Source organism: Peromyscus leucopus, chromosome X (genome assembly GCF_004664715.2).
Source record: "Peromyscus leucopus breed LL Stock chromosome X, UCI_PerLeu_2.1, whole genome shotgun sequence".
NCBI classification, from domain to species: Eukaryota; Metazoa; Chordata; class Mammalia; order Rodentia; family Cricetidae; genus Peromyscus; species Peromyscus leucopus.
The window spans coordinates 3,202,553-3,221,987 of NC_051083.1; the positions used below are offsets into that span (position 1 = coordinate 3,202,553).

Here is a 19,435-nt window from a genome sequence, read left to right on the forward strand (position 1 = left end):
AAACGTATTCAGAATGTCGGTGGCTTTTCTGTTAGGGGAAACTAAGTGCTTTGACAATAAAGAATGCTTTTGGTTTTGACTTTTCCAGGATGTATTTATCTTACTTTTTTTCTCATGACCATAGTGGGTGATGGGACTTAGGAAGATCACAGAAGTGAAGATTCATCTTTATCATACGATATGTCATATAAAAACTTTTTTTTTTTTTTATCACAGTAGTCAAGCAGAAGTATTTTTTTTTTTGAGACAGGGTTTCCCTGTGTAGCTTTTGGAGCCTATCCTGGAACTTGCTCTGTAGACCAGGCTGGCCTCGAACTCAGAGATTCACCTGCCTCTGCCTTCCGAGTGCTGGGATTAAAGGTGTGTGCCACCACTGCCCAGCCAGAAGTATTTTTTAAATGTGTTCTCTTAAAGGTAGAAGCATCAGCATTTTTTGAAAAATTTTTTACCTTTGTGTATCAGATGTTTTCTTGCAATGTATGTATGTGACCACACACATACCTGAGGTTGCATGTGCCCAGGAAGGCCAGAAGAGGCATCAAATCCCCCACAACTGGAGTTCCAGATAGTTGTGAGCTGCCATGTGTGTAGTGGGAACTGGACCTACGTCTTCTGCAAGAGCAGCCAGTGCTTTAATCACTGAGACATCTTTGTAGCCCCCATAGCAACATTAAGAAAACAAAGCAAATGCAGTTAACTTGGTGCTTAAGAGAGATTTCATACTTAACCTTAGGAATATGATTTTCAGGACTTTTGTTTTATTTAAGAATAAGAAAAGTACATGAGGATGTGGTGGTTTAAGTGAGAATAACCCCCATGGGCTCATACATTTGAATACTTGGCTTACAGTTGGTGGAACTGTTAGGGAAGGATTAGGAGGTGTGGCTTTGTTGGAGGAGGTGTGTCATTGGGGGTGGGCTTTGATGTTTCAAAGACTTGTATCATTCCCAGTTAGTTCTCTCTGTCTTGTGCTTGTGGAATCAAGATGTGAGCTCTCAGCTGTTTCTGCTGGCATGCCTTTGCCATCATGGACTCTCATTGGAATCATAAGCTCTATTAAACACTTTCTTTTATGAGTTACCTCAGTCATGGTGTTTTATCACAATAATAGAAAAGTAACTAAGACAAAGGACACACACACAAATCTCAAGTGTCTTGTTGTATTCAGTTTTCTCTGTGGCTGAAATACCAAGGTAGTAGCTGATGTGTCTCCAGATTGTCTTCTGAATATCCCTGAATCAAGATGGAAATTTTCAATAGAGGGTGAGTGAAAAGCAGCAAAGGGCATCTCAATGAACAGTGAGTCCAACATTTTCTCCCAGGGATTTCCTTCTTGTTTCTTCTGTAGCTTGGGTCCTTTCACAGCAGTATAAGGAAAAGAGCCATTTTGGAGTGAGACATATAAGCTGACTTACAAAAAGCAAGCCAGAGATTTCAGAGAAATCAAAGGAACAGAAGAGTTGGCAGGGAGGAAAGTTTTGACATTGTACCCTTGTAACTTGGGACATTTTATGTATCATCTACTACCTTGTTTCTAAGGGAGTAATTTCTGATGCTATGAAAACACAAACTCTGATATGCTCATAGCACCTTTACTGAGGTAGTTCCCAGACAGTTCCTTTATTTCTGATGGACAACTAACATACCTAGGTTTTACAATGGAATAGGGTGCTATAAATAATATAAATCTTTTGAAAGCACAAAGCCTCCCTGTATATGATTTATATGTACTACAGAAATCAATTTCTTCTTACTAATAATATACATGATTGAATAATCGCCTTTTTAAGATATTTAATTTCTACAGAATATATATAGAATGAACCTGATTATTAAAACAGCTGTCTTATTTATCTTGTGGTACATTGGCTGGAACCAGGAGCCTCTGCATGGTAGGCATGTACTCCACCATGGAGTTATATTCCCTAGACTGTAGTTAACTATGTTTTTTATAATAGCCTGTTTTAAGGAAGGCAGTCAGAGGCCTTTGTTCTTTCAGAAGTTTAAATGGAGTTATTCAACTCCCATCTGCTTCTATGGTGTTGACAGGGTTATTTTTATGTTATTAATAAATGAAGGAGTGAGGTTGTTTGAGGTTTTGAAACCTAACTTCATAAGCTCTGGGACACAGCCAAGAGTGTAGTCAAAACTCTACAAGAGGGTTCCTTTTCTGACCTCATTATAAATGGAAATCATTCTCATGGTTGTACTTCATAATTGTTGGTTGATTATTAGGTTTTAGCAGGTGATAACATCCTTCCTCCTTAACGCATGTTTAGAAACAATAAATAAAATCAAGAGTCAAATAGACATAAAAACCAGCTTTATTACTGAAAAAAAAAACTGGCTAGAAAGCAAGGCTGATGTCTTCTCGAATCATCAGGTTTACTCAAATGCAAGGCAATGGTGCCTTGCTATCGTAGGTCTCACCTACAAGCACAGGTCAGGACTAGCAGCACTTTCTATAGTTACAGGTAGCTTGTTGATTTGCTCTGTATGACCCTTTCCCAGGGTCATCTTGGATTTTGGATGGCTACTCCAGCTTCAGCCATCAAATATACATTCTGGTTTCTAAGAAGAAATACAAGGATGATACTGAATGATTCATTGTTTTCACTTGTATCCTGCTAGTTTGAACATAGTCATTTACCCGCATCTAACTATAAAAGCAAGTATTCTGGAGAAAGGGTACAGCTGGACATTTTACAGTCTGGGCCACATTCTTGGGTTGAATTTAGGCAGCCTGGCAGAGGCAGGGCTGGGCATCCCCTGGTCTTTTTACAGGGATGAGCAAGATGCTGAATACAAAGTACACTTCTATTGATGTAACCAACCGTCTTATTAAATAAGAAACACAGAAACAATGTAAAAGAGAAAGCCGAGAGGTCAGAGCTCAGAGCTAAAATCTCACCCTTCCTCCTGCTGTCCCAGCTTCGCGAAAAGAGACCTACTTCCTGTCGGTTCGTTTTTTTTATAGTATGTCGTTCTGCCTTCTCATTGGTTGTAAACCCAAACACATGACTGCCTCGTCACTGTCTGAATGTACAGCCCCCTAGGTCTTAAAGGCATATGTCTCCAATGCTGACTGTATCCCTGAACACACAGAGATCTTATGGGATTAAAGGCGTGTGCCACCACCGCCACACTCTTGCTATGGCTCTAATAGCTCTGACCCTGAACACACAGATATCTATGGGATTAAAGGCGTGTGCCACCACCGCCACACTCTTGCTATGGCTCTAATAGCTCTGACCCCCAGACAACTTTATTTATTAACATACAATCAAAATAATATTTCAGTACAATTAGATTACCACCACACACTTCCCTTGAGGGTAGGTTGTTTTCCAGAGAGAAAGTAGGATGCAGATGGTCACTTAATGCTTGATTCCTTCTGGTTTATGTTCACAGAGATGCTGGCAGGCAGGACCTCCCTTCCTAACTGGTGTCTGGTTTTCCTAAGGGGCAGTATAGTGAACTGTCATAGGGCAAGAAGGTGGCACATGATGGGGCACCACAGTAACAAGGCTTTCTTAGTTGTGGCTTTCTCAGTTGTTCATGATCTATCCTTTCTTTGTCTTTACTGCTTATTTGATTAAGGAATCTTCCTGAATAGTCATAAGAGAGTTCTTCTCCTGGTAAAATATCTCTGGCTGCAAAAAGTGCCAGCTTAGGTACCATTGAGTCAATTCGGACAGGAATCATCAACAGGTTTGGTTCGCAAGAATGATTCAGGAATCTCCCAATATTTCCTATGTAGGTAGGGTCAACAAAAGTTTCCATGACCTGTCCATTATAAATGTGCTCCCTGATGGCGATGATGTAATTTGGGTCATGTGTTGTTTGTAGGTGAATTCTTCTCTGTACTTCAGAGAACCCTAAAATCTCCCCAGCATACTCACAGACAAATCTTCCTTTGGGTATAGGTTCTAAGGTCTGAAGTCCCCAGCCCTTTTTATCCGTTTGGAACACCTGGAGACAGAACTGCAGACCATTCTGGACCACCCTGTTTCTACAGTGTTCACCGCAATGGCAGAGGACATTGCATTCGAAAACTGGTTTGGCGTACTTTGCTTCCAATCCTATGTCTCTGAGGCACAGATTGTCATCATAGTTGTTCTCATGGCGGAGACAGGAACAAGTGCCAGGGAGACATGGAGTTTTGACACAAGCACACCCAGGAAAGGTTATCTGTGTGGGGTCGATGTCTGCTCCAGGCCCAGCCACGTGATCAGGAGTATACTGCAAAAATGAGACATGCTGGTTAGAGTGGCATTCGGCTATTTCATATGAATGTAATGTATGTACAGCTTTTGGTGTGGACGTTTCCTAATTCCAGCATATATGAAATATGACAAAGCAAACCTGTAAAAACACAATACACTGAAACAGGACCCAAGAATATCCTTCTACTTAAAGAAATTAATTTTTAAAGATTTATTTTGATTTTTACTTCTGTTATGTGTGTGCCGGTCCCCCATGGAGGTCAGAAGAGGACATATGACCCTCTGGAGCTGAAGTTACAGGTTATGAGCTGCCCGAGGAGTGCTAGGAACCAAACTCTGATGCTCTGCAAAAGCAACAAGGTCCCTGAACCAGAGACCTCTGTCCAGTCCCACAAAGTAACTTCCAAAACTTTAAAGTTTTGTGGTCTTACAGGAATAATAACAATAGAATTCTCTTTTTCTATAATCAGGAATTGAAATCTTTGAAACTTGTTTTGTTTCCCTCATAGTTTTTGATATCAGGAACTGAAACTTTATTTTTTTTTTTGAAATTTTCTTATTTTTATTTTTTGTTTTCTTGAGACAGGCTTCCTGTGTGTAGTCCTGGCTGCCGGAGAACTCACTCTGTAGACCAGGCTGGCCTTAAACTCACAAAGATCTGCCTGCCTCTGCCTCCTGAGTGCTGGGACAAAAGTGTGCTCCACCACTGCCCAGCTGCAGCTTTTTTATTCTTTGAGACTTGCTTATGTGTAAATGATGAACTGTGATCATAACCCACCCCATTCCAACCCTCTACACCCACCTCCCAGTTTCATGTCCCCCTGTTTTTTAAGGGCCGTCTCCTGGAACATGGGTAGCCAGCCACACCCCAGAGAATGGTTTTTCCTCCTTTCAGCAGCTATCACCTGCCAACAGCCCCTGACTCAGGGGGGGTGCCTCAGGCCTCCCTGCCCGATCTGTGCTGGGGTGTTGGCTGGTTTGATCTCATGGAAGTCTTCATAGCTATCCACAGCTGCTGTGCATTCATGAGTGCAATGGCCACGCCATGTTCAGAAGGCAGCATTTCACAGCTTCCTCCCCACCCTCCAGCCCTTACATCTTCCCCACCTCCTCTTCTGGGATGTTCCTGAGCCTTGCCAGGGGTGGGAGGATTGATAAAGATGTTCCATTTAGGGCTGAGCACTCATAATCGTTTATTCTCAAGCACTTTGATCAAAAACTACTAAATTTGATGCCTGCATGAAGTTCAATATTTTATCCTTAGCTTTTTTTCCCTTTTAGCTTTATCTGATAATATATCATTATGAGTCATTCCAGGTTTTTTCCCCTGGGGGTAAGAAAGTCATTAGTGTTAAATCAATCACAGAAATCATTTTAAAATGGAATTTATTAAATAGGTATCGATATATAAATTATAGATGTATCTGATACGTGTAAAGAAATTCTGTTCTTATTCAAAGACAAAGGGATAACGTGAAACATTGGTGTTTTAAATGTACCTGCATTGTCAAAACATTACATTTATAAAATAAGAAGAAGCCTCCGATCTAAAATCTCTGTGGAAAGCCTGCTGTCTTAATTCCTTCCTTACAGGTGTTAGGAAGAACAATTTTAAACCCTGAAGGTCTCGAGTAGGACTGGGGAGGTGGCTCGGTTGGTAGAGAGCTTGCCATACAAGCACAGCTGTCTGACTCTGATCCCCTGAAGACGCGTAGAGAAGAGTCCAATGGGGCAGCATGCACCGGCCAGGCTAGCACTGGAGGTGTGGACACTCGGGATCCCCAGGGCTCGCTGGCCAGCCCGTCTAGCTGATCAGTGAACTCCAGATTCAGTGAGAGACCCTACCTCAAGGAGAGATGGTGGAGAGAAACCTCCGGCCTCTATATATACATATACACACACACACACCCCTCTTAAGGACCTAGCAAGCTTTATGTACAGAAAAATTGTTGCTTACATGGAACTTTATTTATATCCATCTCTTTCCTAAAGGTACTTAGTGAGATTGTTTTTAAAAAGGTAAGGTAATGAACAAAAGGCAAAAGTGAGGTGTGCCGTGGCTTGGGTAAATACCCCTCAAGGGCCTATGTGTTCAAGGGTTGTCCTCAACCTGTGCTCCTACTGGAAGGTAGTGTAACCTTTAAGAGGTGGAGCCCGGGGTGGAGAAATGGCTTAGCGGTTAAGAGCACCGACTGCTCTTCTAAAGGACCTGAGTTCAATTCCTAGCACCCACATGGCAGCTCACAACTGTCTGTAACTCCAGTTCCAGGGCATCTGACACCTTCACACCAGTGCACACAAAATAAAGTTAAATAAATTATTAAAAAAAAAAGAGGTGGAGCCTGTTTATTGGGATCCACTATTTCCCTGTGTTTATTCCGCTTCTCAGCTGCTATCAATTCTGTATTACATATTGCCACCTTGAAGATCTGCCTTAGAAATCTTAGCAAAAGGCCAAGAGATGGGACCAATCAACTGTGGACTGAAACCTACAAAGTGTGAGCTCAAAGCAACCATTCCCTTCTATGTATAGTATGTGGGGTCAGGGCAGGGGTAAGACAGCATCTAGCTGTCCTGAAACTTCTGGGAATCCTTCTGTCCCAGCCTCTAAAGTGCTTGGATTACCATGCCCAACAACCTTTCAACTTTTTAAGCTGATTATCTCAGGTGTTTTGTTACAAAAGCAGAAAGCTGACTAACCCAGGGTGAAAGAAATATGTCCAGTGGGCTTAGACAGAAAATGTGAAACAGAAACAGACTGAACAATTGGCTTCACCTGGAATCAGTCAGTTCAAAGAGGGTGCACGATTAGACGTGAGTCTTGCACTGTCTGTAAGAAACATTTTCACTATTGGAAGCAACACTGACTTTTCTAGTGCAGATACAAGAAAGAAATTTCACTGATGTGTCCTTCCAAACCATTCTTTTGTAGGAGGCAGTTCCTGGGGACTGTTTTTATTCTAACTGTTAGTCAAGTGGCATGCCACAGTGCCAACAGAGTTGGGTTAGAGTGGTTCTGCAAGGTGCCAACTGCATGGCTTTTCATTTGGGGTAAGGATTTTACAGGATCCCAAGGGATACTGGAATTGCCCATCTCTGGTCCTCTGTTAATAGGGTGTCTCCTGGGCCCATCTTCAGAAAGACATTGAACAGCATGTAGCAACACTCCCTGTGGAGGCTTGGTGGAGCTGTGCAGTTAAGTGCAGAAGCCTATACTTTAAAAAGCACAGAACTGGAGGAGGATTGGCATTCCTGTTGAAAGATTAAGAAGGTGAAGAGTGGGAGTCTGGGGTGGGGGGCAGGCCAGCCTTCTGCTTAGACAGTGATTCGGGGGTGGGGAGCTAAAGCGCTTCCGCTCGCATTGTGTCTTACCGCTCTAGCTGTGTAGAGATGTCCTACAGAGACGAAGGAACTCTCAAAAAAGGTGCCCTGTCCATCAAATGCCACGAGTGCTGTCTTACCCAGAACCCACTTTTGGCTTTTTAACGATTGATTCAACGTTGAAATGTAAGTGGTTATTGAGGCGTTTTAAGAAGTAGCTGTAAAATGAAGATTTTTATCATCTTTGTGAAACTTTTCATGAAGAGTATTTTTAAACTGATTTGTTCTTCAAGGAGCATATCCTTTTAAAGTACAGCATTAAACCACTGAACTAGAAAATGATTTTTTCCCCCAACACAGATGACTCCTTGTAAAATAAGTCTGACTTGCTGCAGTTTTCTAACCAGGAGAGTATTTTTTTTTTCCCCTCTAAAAATTAGTTCTGTCTGGTTCTTTCTACTTAAAAATTAAAAATATTTTTGAGACTGCTTTATTATATTATTTTATTTTTTGCTGTACTGAAGATTGCATGTAGGGCCTCACACATGATAGGCAAGTAAGTACTCTACTGTTGAGCTATACCCCCAGTTCAGAATTTACTATGAAACACTCTTTTATATACTTTTATATATTTTCCTAGCTTGTGCAAAGAATGTGCTGGGTTTCATCTGTAACATTCGATAGAGATCCAGACAGAGATAGACATAGAGATAGATAGATGAATACATATATATATATATATATATATATATATATATATATATATATATATAAATAAATTCTATAGTTAAAATTGTTGTACAATTAGACATCAAAACGACCAACAGTCCAATTTAGAAATGGGCTTTAGAACTAAACAGAGAATTCTCAACAGAGGAAACTCAAATGGCTGAAAGACATTTAAGGAATTGCTCAACATCCCTAATCATCATGGAAATGCAAATCAAAACAACTCTGAGATACCACCTTACACCTGTCAGAGTGGCTAAGATCAAAAACACTGAAGACACTTTATGCTGGAGAGGATGTGGAACTAGGGGAACTCTCCTCCACTGCTGGTGGGAATGCAAGCTTGTACAACCACTTTGGAAATCAATATGGCGCTTTCTTAGAAAATTGGGAATCAATCTCCCCCAAGATCCAGCTATACCACTCCTGGGCATATACCCAAGAAATGCTCAATCATACCACAAGAGCACTTGCTCAGCTATGTTCATATCAGCATTGTTTATAATAGCCAAAACCTGGAAACAACCTAGATGCCCTTCAACTGAAGAATGGATAAATAAATTGTGGCACATATACACAATGGAATACTACTCAGCAGAGAAAAACAATGACATCATGAGGTTTGCAGACAAATGGATGGATCTAGAAAAAATCATCCTGAGTGAGGTAACCCAGACTCAGAAAGACAAATATGGTATGTACTCACTCATAGGAAGATGCTAGATGTGGAACAAGGATGACTGGACTGTTACTCATATCACCAGTGAGGCTACCTGGAAAACGGGACCCCAAGAAAGACACGGAGAAATGGATGAGATCTACATGAACAGCCTGGACATGAGTGGGAGCAATGAAGGGCGAGGGTCAAGGGAAAGAGAGTGAGAGATCCTAGCTGGATCAAGAACAGAGAGGGAGAACAAGCAATAGGAGACCATGGTAAATGAAGACCACATGAAAAAAGGAAGAAACAAAGAGCTAAAGAGGCCCACAGAAATCCACAAAGATACCCCCACAAAAGACTGCTGGCAATGGTCGAGAGACAGCCGGGACTGACCTACTCTGGTGATGGGATGGCCAAACACCTTAATAGTTGTGCCATAAACCCCATCCAAGGACTGAGGAATCTGGATGCAGACATCCACGGCTAGGCCCCTGGTGGAGCGCTGGGAGTCTAATTAGTGAGAAAGAGGAGGGTTTATATGAGCGAGAATTGTTGAAACCAAGGTTGGATAAAGCACAGGGACAAATAACCAAATGAATGGAAACACATGAACCATGAACCAATGGCTGAGGGGCCCCCAACTGGATCAGGCCCTCTGAATAGGTGAGACAGTCGATTGGCTTGATCTGTTTGGGAGGCATCTAGGCAGTGGTACCAGGTCCTGGGCTCGTTGCATGAGTTAGCTGTTTGAAACCTGTGACTTATGCAGGGACGCTTGGCTCAATCTGGGAGGAGGGGACTGGACCTGCCTGGACTGAGTCTATCAGGTCGATCCCAGTCTTCAGGGGAGACCTTGATGTGGAGGAGGTGGGAATGGGGGGTGGGCTGGGGGAAGGGGAGGGGGCAGGAAGGGAGAGAACAAGGGAATCTGTGGCTATTATGTAGAACTGAATAGTATTGTAAAATAAATAAAAAAAATAAAAAAAACATTCGATAGAGATCCAGACAGAGATAGACATAGAGATAGATAGATGAATACATATATATATATATATATTCTATAGTTAAAATTGTTGTACAATCTGGCAATTTTAGCTCCTTTACACTGGGGTTACAGATGGCAGCAAATTCCAAATGAGCTTCAGATATCTTTGAACAGACAATATAGACCTCAAGGTAAATTTCCAGTTTGGCAGGAAGTGTCTCTAACCATTGAGCCATTTTACTAGCCCAGAATAAAAAATATGTATGAAATCGTTGACCCTGATACCAGTGATGACTATAAATCATTTAATCTTCATCTTTCTTCATTTTTCTCCTGCATAAAAGGTTAGAAAAAAATACTATAGAAGAAAAATATTTTACTGACTTTAAAAATAACTATAGTGAAGGAAAATCTTCTGAGGTAGAGGAAAGTTCAATGGTAGAGTTTGTATAGCATGTAAAAGGCACTATGTTGGAGGCTCTGTATTACCAAAACCCAAACCAACCCCCCCTTCCAAACCTTTTAAAAAGTGCCTAACTTAATATATTGTTATGTGATTATCCATCTTTTCAGAGATAATTTGAGGTCATCAATCATTAGACGTGCTATTCAGATGCTTATGTTCAGCAACCTGTTAAACTTCCATGCTGGGAAGTGTGGTGTTGCAAGTGGGCCACTTGCTCTTAGCTGAAATGTATCCAATGGGTAACACTTTACAAAGTCTGTCTGTACCCTACTTCCTGTTACAGACCTGTGGACCAAGTCCATGCACAGGTTACTGAAACCTGAAGGCTGCTTGTGCCTACAGGACACCAAGGACAGAATAGGGCTTTGGTCACAGCAGATGGGCTTTTCCCCCAGCTCCTCCCAGAAGTCCCTCTACTCTTGATGCAGGGCTCTGGATGAGGGTTCCAGAAGGTTCTGGAAGCTGACCTGGCTAAACAGAACATCACTGTTCTTTTCAAGTGTTTGCTTTGGGGGTGGGGGTACAGCTCGGTTGGTAGAGTACCAGCTCAGCATGCAGGAGGCCCTGGGTTCCATCCTTCGCACCACATAATCCACGGTGGAGGCACACAGGCTTGTTGCCCTCAGCATTCTACAGATGGAAGCAACAGGAACAGAAGTTTAAGGTCACCCTAGAAGTTGGCCTCAGACAGTAAGAGACCCCACCTCAAAAAAACACAACAGAGAACAACAAAAGTGTTTAGTTTGTGGCCAAGCACACCCCCTAAACCAGAACAAAGAAATACAAATTTGGGTTCCTGACACAAAGAAGGAAGTGGGACTCCTCCACAGAATGCTCGGTATCAAGTTTACCACTTACACAAAACCTCCTGTCCAGCCAAGTACTGTAAAGGGAAGCAGAGGTGTGAACGGTGTGTTACAGCTCCGAGGGGAAGGGTTTCCCCAGTGCACATGATGCAGCTTTGAAGGCAGAGCTTTCCCCATGAAGTGTTACAGCTCTGAAAGGAAAAGTATCCCGGCAGTCAGGAGCCTAGCAGAGTCACATTGCACAACCAACCTCACACCAGGGATTTACTGGAGGGACACAAGACGGTGGTTGCCTCTGCTTGGGCAAGAAGCAACAAGGAACTGAGCAGGAGGCAGGCTTTATATAGGCCTTCTTGGAGGCACAGTTTTCCAGGGTGGGGATTGGTGGGATTTTAAAGCAAGCCAAGGGATTGGCGGGATTTCCTGTGCAGGGATTGGTGGGTTTTTGAGCTCTGGGACTGGTAGGTTTTGGTGGTTTTGAAATGCAGAAGTGGGCTTGAACCTTTTACTCTACGAACAGGAAGTGCAGCAGTGAGACATTACTAGATATCATTAGAGTCTTGATACAAATAGGTCTAGGGTAGCCACTTTTGGCCATTTCCATTTTGTGAGGCAATCTTTTCCCTCCATTGCTTGAGCCAATTTGAGGGATATTTATGTTTCATACAGTCAAGGGAGTCCTGGCTAGTACAGTAGGGTGAAAGCTGGGAATGGTGACAGGAAACGGCTAGAAAATGTAGTCAGAAATGTAAATGAACAAAGAACTAACAGGCTTCCAACTGGGTTTAAGATACTGAAACAAACTATGCAGTAGTTCAGGCAGAAAACCCCGTGGTCAGGAACACAGGGCCAAGCCAGAGGGGCTTCTCAGTGCAGAAGGTGGACTGTTCTGGAGTCATATACAGAGCCAGGCTCACATTACCATGGTGATTCTTGGCAAATGATTTGGTAAGTTGTAGATCAACAATTACGACAAGGAAGATACTCATACTGGGGGTGGTTATCACAGACTCCTAGGGAGATAATGCTGCTCAGGGCCTGGAACTTGCTTTAAAAATATTACCTTCCCTTTACTACCTAACTGTTCTATCTCATTTATAAAGGAAAATACAAGAGAGAATCTAAGTAATTACAATTGGGGCTGGCATGTAAATTTAAGAAAAGTTAAACAGGTATTGTAGTAGGTGGTGAAAAAAATAGGTCCTAGAATTAAACTTCCTGGTTGGAAACACATCCAAACAAAAATCCGGGCTATGAAATACTTTCCTCACCTTGGTGACTTACTCATGTTGAGTGAGGAGAGTTAAGAGCTGACCCAGCCCAGACTTTCTTCATTTATCAACAAACACTACCTTATTAAGTATCTTATGCATATACTGGGATTTGGAACCAGCAGAAAAACATAAAGGACAAGAAGGGGACTTTTATTATTCTTGCATTGTTATATGCAAGAGCTAGAGATAAATGCAAAATGATCAGTGTGAAATGGTTCCCTATAAGCCACATCCTGGGTAGAGATTCCAATTTTGTTTTCCAAAAATACTTGAGAGAAGAAAATATAAATAGTAATTATCTAGGAAGCCAAAAATAGAAACAGCAGCATATAGCATGTATATATATATATATATATATATATATATATATATATATATATATATTTTAAATTTTATTTTTTTCCACGCTCTTGGTTCCCCTTGTTCATGGTGATTTCTTCCTTCTCTGAACTAGGCTAGCATGAACTGACTTGGATGTTGAATTGTGTTAAATGTGTAGGTGCCATCATTCAAACCAATGTGTCCAAAGGCAAAGCATGAGTTCTGGGGTGTGTCATGAAGTGTCCTTCTAACCAGTAGTTTTAGACACAGAGCGGACACCCAGTTTGTTCTGACTGCATCACTGCAGCTCTTGACAACTTCAATCGAAAGTTGGGGCTGTTCTGATTAACATTCTGTATCAAAGCCCCAGAAACTCAAGCACAAGTTTGTATAGTACTGGGATTTTAAGCATGAGCATGAGTCTTAAGGAAGTTTCCTGAATCCTAAGGACTACTTCAGGAAGCATTGTGAAAACCTTCCTTCCTTTTTTGGTTGTATTGAAAACCCAGCTACAAGAAACCTTGGACTTGGCCTCCAGCGTCACCAGTTTGTTTTTGCTTCTAACAGCTATTAGGAGACTGTGAGCCAGATAATTCTGGTCAAGGCCCAACTGAGATCTTAAAAATAACGTTTGAAGTTGATCTGAGGGACCTGACAAATGATTAAACCTGACTTAGCTTGAGAAAACCAATTAGTTTATTTTCTCCTTGGCTTTCAACCCTGAGGACGTTAGGGGATGTTGGCTTCTAATGTGAGCATTTCAATGTTCTCTTTTCTCTGTACACAGCACCTCAAAGCAAAGCAGACATAAAGTTATTTTTACCTTGAGTTTTTCATGCCTTAATGGTTGTGTGGGTCTGTGAAGCCAGGGCTTGCAGCAAGCAAGCTATTTTGACTTTCTTGTAAGATTCCTTTTATGTATGTGGAATACATGGAAGAAAATTAACTGAAGGTGATCTGGGACTGTAGGTCAGTGGTGGAGCATTTCCATGGCATATGCAGAATTCTACCCTGCATCCCTGGTATCCATAACACACACACACACACACACACACACACACACACACACACACACACACACATCCTACACCACTAGTACCACTAGACAACCTGGGCAACTGCCAGGCTTGTCTTATACTGCCAAGAGTGTAGATTATGTTTTCTGAGAAGCAGTCATTTTTATCAGAGACCAATAGACTAACATTCTATAAACTCCTCCATCTTGTGAAACTCTTGTGAATTTACCTGTTTGCCAAACCCAGGGTGGCAGACTTTCTTGAAACAAAACTCTCTATAGCAACCTTCCCCGCCCACCTATTATCACTTAGCCAATCACAACAGATTGTGAGGTTGAACTGCCACCAATGGAGTGAGACACAGGTTAAGTGACCCCCCCCCAACTCCCCACCATGTGCTACTCAGCTGGTATGGGCCATTGCGCATCCTTTTGCAACAGTAAAACTGCCTGGCTATTCACTTTTATTTTGTTCAGTATCTTGTGACGCCAGGAATATCCTTTTACAACAGTTTCATTCTCCAGACTTTCATGTATGCCCAAAATGGTTAGTTTAAGGGTCAATTACATGACTTCTTCTCTCCTCCCTCTTCCTTTGAAAAATAGACAGGTACTTATTTTAATCTGAAAACTATGATTAGTACATCAACTCCCCTGAGTTGATGGACACTAATGACTGTGAGGATTCTAAAGATTACTTATATAAACCTTTTAATTTTTGATGGTGCAAGGAATCAAACCCAGGAACTTGAGCATAAAACACTCTGTCACTGAGCTACATTCCTAGCAACTGGTTTTTGGAGACAGGGTTTTGCTATGTAGTATGGTGATATTTTATTTGTGCTGAAATGTGATTTTATTTGTATGTTAATAAAGTTGCCTGGGGATCAGAGCTAAGAGCAAGCCATCAGAGCTAAAAGCAAGCCATTAAGCAGAAGTCTGGCAGTGGTAGCACACACCTTTAATCTGATCACATGGCAGGCAGAGTCTGTGTGTGCAAGGACACAGCCAGTTTGGTGACACACACCTTTAATCTCAGTACCAACCATAGAGACCTGGAGGTCTGTATAGACAGGCAGTGACGAGGAAGTCATGTGTTTGGGTTTACAGCCAATGAGAAGGCAGAACAGAAAGGCAATAAAAAAGGCAGGACACAGGAAGAAGGTCTCTTTTCTCAGGGGAAGGTCGGCATCGACAGCGAGGGGTAAGAAGGTGGTCTTAGCTCTTGGCTGCTGCTCAATCTTGGGCTTTTAACTCTGCATTTGGCTCTATGTTTCTCATTTAATAAGACCGTTTAGAATTACATCTACAGTGTAGCCTAGGATGGCCCTTACATTTATGATTCTCTTACTTTTGCCTCCAGAGTGGTGAGATTACAGGCAATAGCCTGGCTAATGAAGTTATTCTTAGTTATGTTTGAATATAAAATAAAGTAGGCTAACAAAGAATTACATTGTTCCAACTGTCTTATGGATTGTTCTTAGAGAAGATGGCAAAGAAAAATACAATTCAAGACTGGAAACTTATTTTTAGAGTTCATAATCCCCTCCCCCCCGCCCCCCCCCTACTTCAGTGGCACAAACTGTTAAATCAATTCCACTGTTAGTGCTTTGAGGGCAGAGACTATGTTCTTCTATTCTTTGCATCCCAACTTACTTGGTATATGTTTAGTTCTTAATGAATATTTATTGAAGTTACTTAAGAACAGAGCATTTTTTCTTTCATGTTAGATACTTCTAGGTTAAAATAAAAGCAACCAAATACTGTGTTCTTCAACCAAATGAAGTCATCTTCTAGGCCCTATCTTATACAGAGCCTGGCATATTACAGGCACTCAATGGTTTGATGAGTAAAGAAAAACATATAGATAGTCTTATCAGACATTCTGTAATGTCTGATCTTGAACAAGCTTTAAGGGCTCATTGGTATATATAGTGTTATCTACTTGTGTTTTAACAAAAACCACCAATGCACAAAAGTATTGTTGGCCACAAATCATAATTTGAGAGGTCAGTAACTATTGCTCATATTAAAATCTTGCTTTACTTACAGGAATCTGCTATAGAAGTTATCACCCCATTTGCTGCCCACAAAAACCCTAGAAGGAAGGAGGAGGCAGCCCCAATTTGTACTGATAATAGATGGGGGAAAGTTATACAATTTTAAATCATTTTCACTTTGAAAACAAAAAGCTCAGGCTTTGTGGAATAGCTAAGGTGACTAAACCATCATCTAAGTCCAACATCCAAGGGCAAAGCTCTTTTGCCAGAATCTTTGGGTATTCCCAATTCCTTAGGTAACTTTGAGACCACAGTCAGAGGGGTTGAAGGTTAGACCAAGGTCTTTGAGGTAGTAACAGTAGTTGGCATTTATTGAGTTCTTACAGAGAACTACAAACAGTAATTCCTAAAGCAGCTATAAAGTGAGGTACTAGTACTTAAACTCTACACAAAAGGCTTCCAAGGCTTTGCAGATGTTAACTTACATTTTTGTCCAAGACCTCTCAGCATGAAGGAGACCTCAGCTAAGTTTGACTCTAGGGGCTGAGATTCATAACCAGGCCATTCTTACATGAGAGACAGTTGAGACCAGACAGGGAACTGATTTGCTCTGACCCCTCAGTAAGTTCTGAGTAAAAGGCCAGATAAAAATGCTCTTTCTGAAAAACCACCCCTCCGCCACATATACTATAGGGAACTGCCATTTTACTGAAAGAATAAAGTAAAAATTCCTTTTAAGGTCTTACTACAGGTTCATAGAAAAATATTAAATTCTGTTAATTTAAGAACTTTCCCTCCAGGCCAATGCCTTTTTTTTTTCCTTCCGAGAGAAAGAACATGAAATTGGGTAGACAGGGAAGGAAGTGGGCAATGATCTGTGAGGAGTTGGGGGACAGACGAGTCAGATCAAGGTATACTGTATGGTATTCTCAAGGAATAAGTAAATCACAAAAAAAAGTCAAGAAGGCTGCAGTTGTAGTGAACAACCTTAATGGAACTCATTGGGTCGCTCTGTGTCTTACACACACACACACACACACACACACACACACACACACACACACACACACACAGAGTTGAAGGGGGCGCTAGCCAGGGGGATGAAGGATTCCTAGGAGAGGGAGAGGGACGAAAGATGATAGCAGTAGTGGTAGTACATATGATCAAAACACATTATGTGCTTGTGTGACAATGTCATCATGGAACCCATTATTATGTATAATTAATATCTGCTAATGAACATTTTTAAAACGCCATAATAAAAACCAAATACCCTGTATACTAACATTTAAAAAATAAAAGCATTAGGGAAAACAAGCCTGTGGATTACAGTCAGTTTGACAACTATTACCACAGGAGGGAGCTATGCGTCTATCTTTCCCGGCTCCTAGGCAAGGTGCCCTAGCGCCGCCTTGGGCTGTGTGCAGCCCTGAAGTCCCGCCCAATAAGGAAGGGCTTAGCCCCGCCCCCGGGGTTGGGAGCAGCCCTTTAGCCCCGCCTCTACATAAAAGAGCGCTGCTCTCACCTATTGGAGCGCTGAGCAACCCTCTAGTTCCTCCCCTGGAAGGGCGCAGGCTCCGCCTGGGGGGACCTGAAAGCCGCCTTCTAGTCAACCCCTGCAGGGCTGGGGACAGCTCTCTAGCCCAGCCCCTAGAAGGCGAGCGCTGGCCCCACCTGGGGAGGGAGGAAATAGGACAAGCTCTAGCCCCGCCCCAGAGGAAAGGGCACTCCAAGGGAAAGATGAGCAGCTCTAGCTCCGCCCCCACTTAAAAAAAAAAGCTCTGGCCCCGCCTCCATAGTCCCTAGTCCCGCCTCTACCTGGAAAGGCTTAGGCCTGGGCCCCGCCCCCAGAGGCCACACTCTCACAGCAAAGTTCTCCAGGCCGCGCGCTACATCTTGTTCTATCAGGGCGGCAGATTCCTCCTCAGCTGCTGCTATCCCGAAGGAACGTTTCTCCACAGCTTCCGCAGACATTTACAATCTCACTCCGCCTACTAGCCTGGCCGGCTTGGGCCTCCGGGAGGATGCTGGGAGTTGTGGATTCCGCGGCCCCACTGCCTTATGGGAGTTGTAGTTTTTGTTCCTCCCAAGTGGCAGGTGAGGGAGATTCCTCCCTCAGCATTGTTGGGGTGCTTTTGGTCTGGATCCCACTGTCTTGAGACAGATACAAGCCAGAGAACTTGAAATGTTTTAGTTTTTCTGGGGAACCTTGAGAAGGATGGTCAGGTTTTTTTTGAGGGTTTAGTAGTTGTTTGGAGGTGCACCTCGTAAGCTGAGGAAGAAAATACACATGAAGGTATCTAATGATCTAGAACCACTGGAGAAGTTGGATGGCTGGTGGCAAATTTTGTGTTAGGGTCCTCTCCTTGTAAGCTTACCTTCTTCTCGTCCAATCATGGGGGTGGGGGGAACAGTTTTGAGAGTAGAGATAACTCCCGAGTTTCTGAATCTGGTGGAATATTTTAACGTTGCAAAACTCCTCCTTTCTGCTTGTCTTGATATATATACATATATACTATTTCCTATCCCCATTGCTTTTTCAGCCTTGATGACTGAAAGCAAGTTGGAGGCCCAAGGGGAAAACTGAGATGCACTGTCCTTACAAAAGATTTATTAGAAGAGACATTAATGCCACGGACAGACAGGCAGACAATAGGGCCTATGTGCTAGAGTGGGAATTTCTTCTTACAGGTTTCAGAGGAAGAAGGGAGTAGTTGATGAGTAGCCCATAATATGGGCTTGCAGGTAGGCTCTTCCTGAATTATCTACAAGGGAAGCCAAATTACTTTGGTTTCTGAAATTTTTACAGTTCAATACATATGGAGGAGCTTTTACAAAATGCATGGTCCTGGGTTTTTCATCTTGGTGTTTTGGAGAACAAAATCACTAATTGTGTGTGTGTGTGTGTGTGTGTGTGTGTGTGTGTGTAAATGAATATATACTTAGTTATATGTATTTGATTTGTTTTGAGACAGGATCTTATGTCATCCATTCTGGTCTTGAACTCTTTATCCTCCTGGATATTAGGACTGTTTGAATGAGCCCCATGCATCTAAATATCTTAGTTGACCTTACACTCAGTTCTAGAATTAGGCAATATTTCATCCTAATAAACTAGGATAAACATTTTGATTTTCTGAGCATAATCCTTGTTTTATAGGAAGAGAAGGGATGGAAAAATGAAGCAAGGAACAAAAGAAGACTGGTCCCTTCAAAGTTACCCTATCCTTGCAAGGCGTGGGCAGTAAACAGAACAGTGGAGAAAATCACTGATTGGTTAGCATCAGCGAAGTGTATGTGTGTTAAGATTAAGGCAGAGGAGCTGGGCAGTGGTGGCACCTGCCTTTAATCTCAGCACTTGGGAGGCAAAGGCAGGTGGATCTCTGTGAGTTCAAGGCCAGCCTGGTCTACAGAGCAAGATCCAGGACAGTCAGGGCTACACAGAGAAACCCTGTCTCGACCTCTCCCACCTCCCCAAACAAAACAAAACAGAAAAAACGATTAAGGCAGAGGAATTTTCTTATCCTGGGAAATTTGTTATCTCTGTAATTGTTTAGTTCTACAAAAGGTCAAATAAGCAGCTTAGTTTCTGCTTGGCAACAAATGACTCTATCTTGATTTTTAGTCTGCT

The 19,435-nt window shown here is 42.2% G+C and overlaps 1 protein-coding gene across 1 annotated transcript; it reads right to left on the reverse strand.

The window, feature by feature from the left end:
- Window positions 1–3,248: 3,248 nt before the first annotated feature.
- LOC114691976 (histone-lysine N-methyltransferase SETMAR) lies at window positions 3,249–17,844 on the reverse strand. Its single transcript, XM_028867564.2, has 2 exons — window positions 17,623–17,844; window positions 3,249–4,242 (listed from the first exon to the last, which is right to left on the reverse strand). The coding sequence occupies exons 1-2, from the start codon at window positions 17,776–17,778 to the stop codon at window positions 3,439–3,441; spliced, it is 960 nt and encodes a 319-aa protein (XP_028723397.1). The 5' UTR covers window positions 17,779–17,844; the 3' UTR covers window positions 3,249–3,438.
- Between the last annotated feature and the right edge of the window lie 1,591 nt (window positions 17,845–19,435).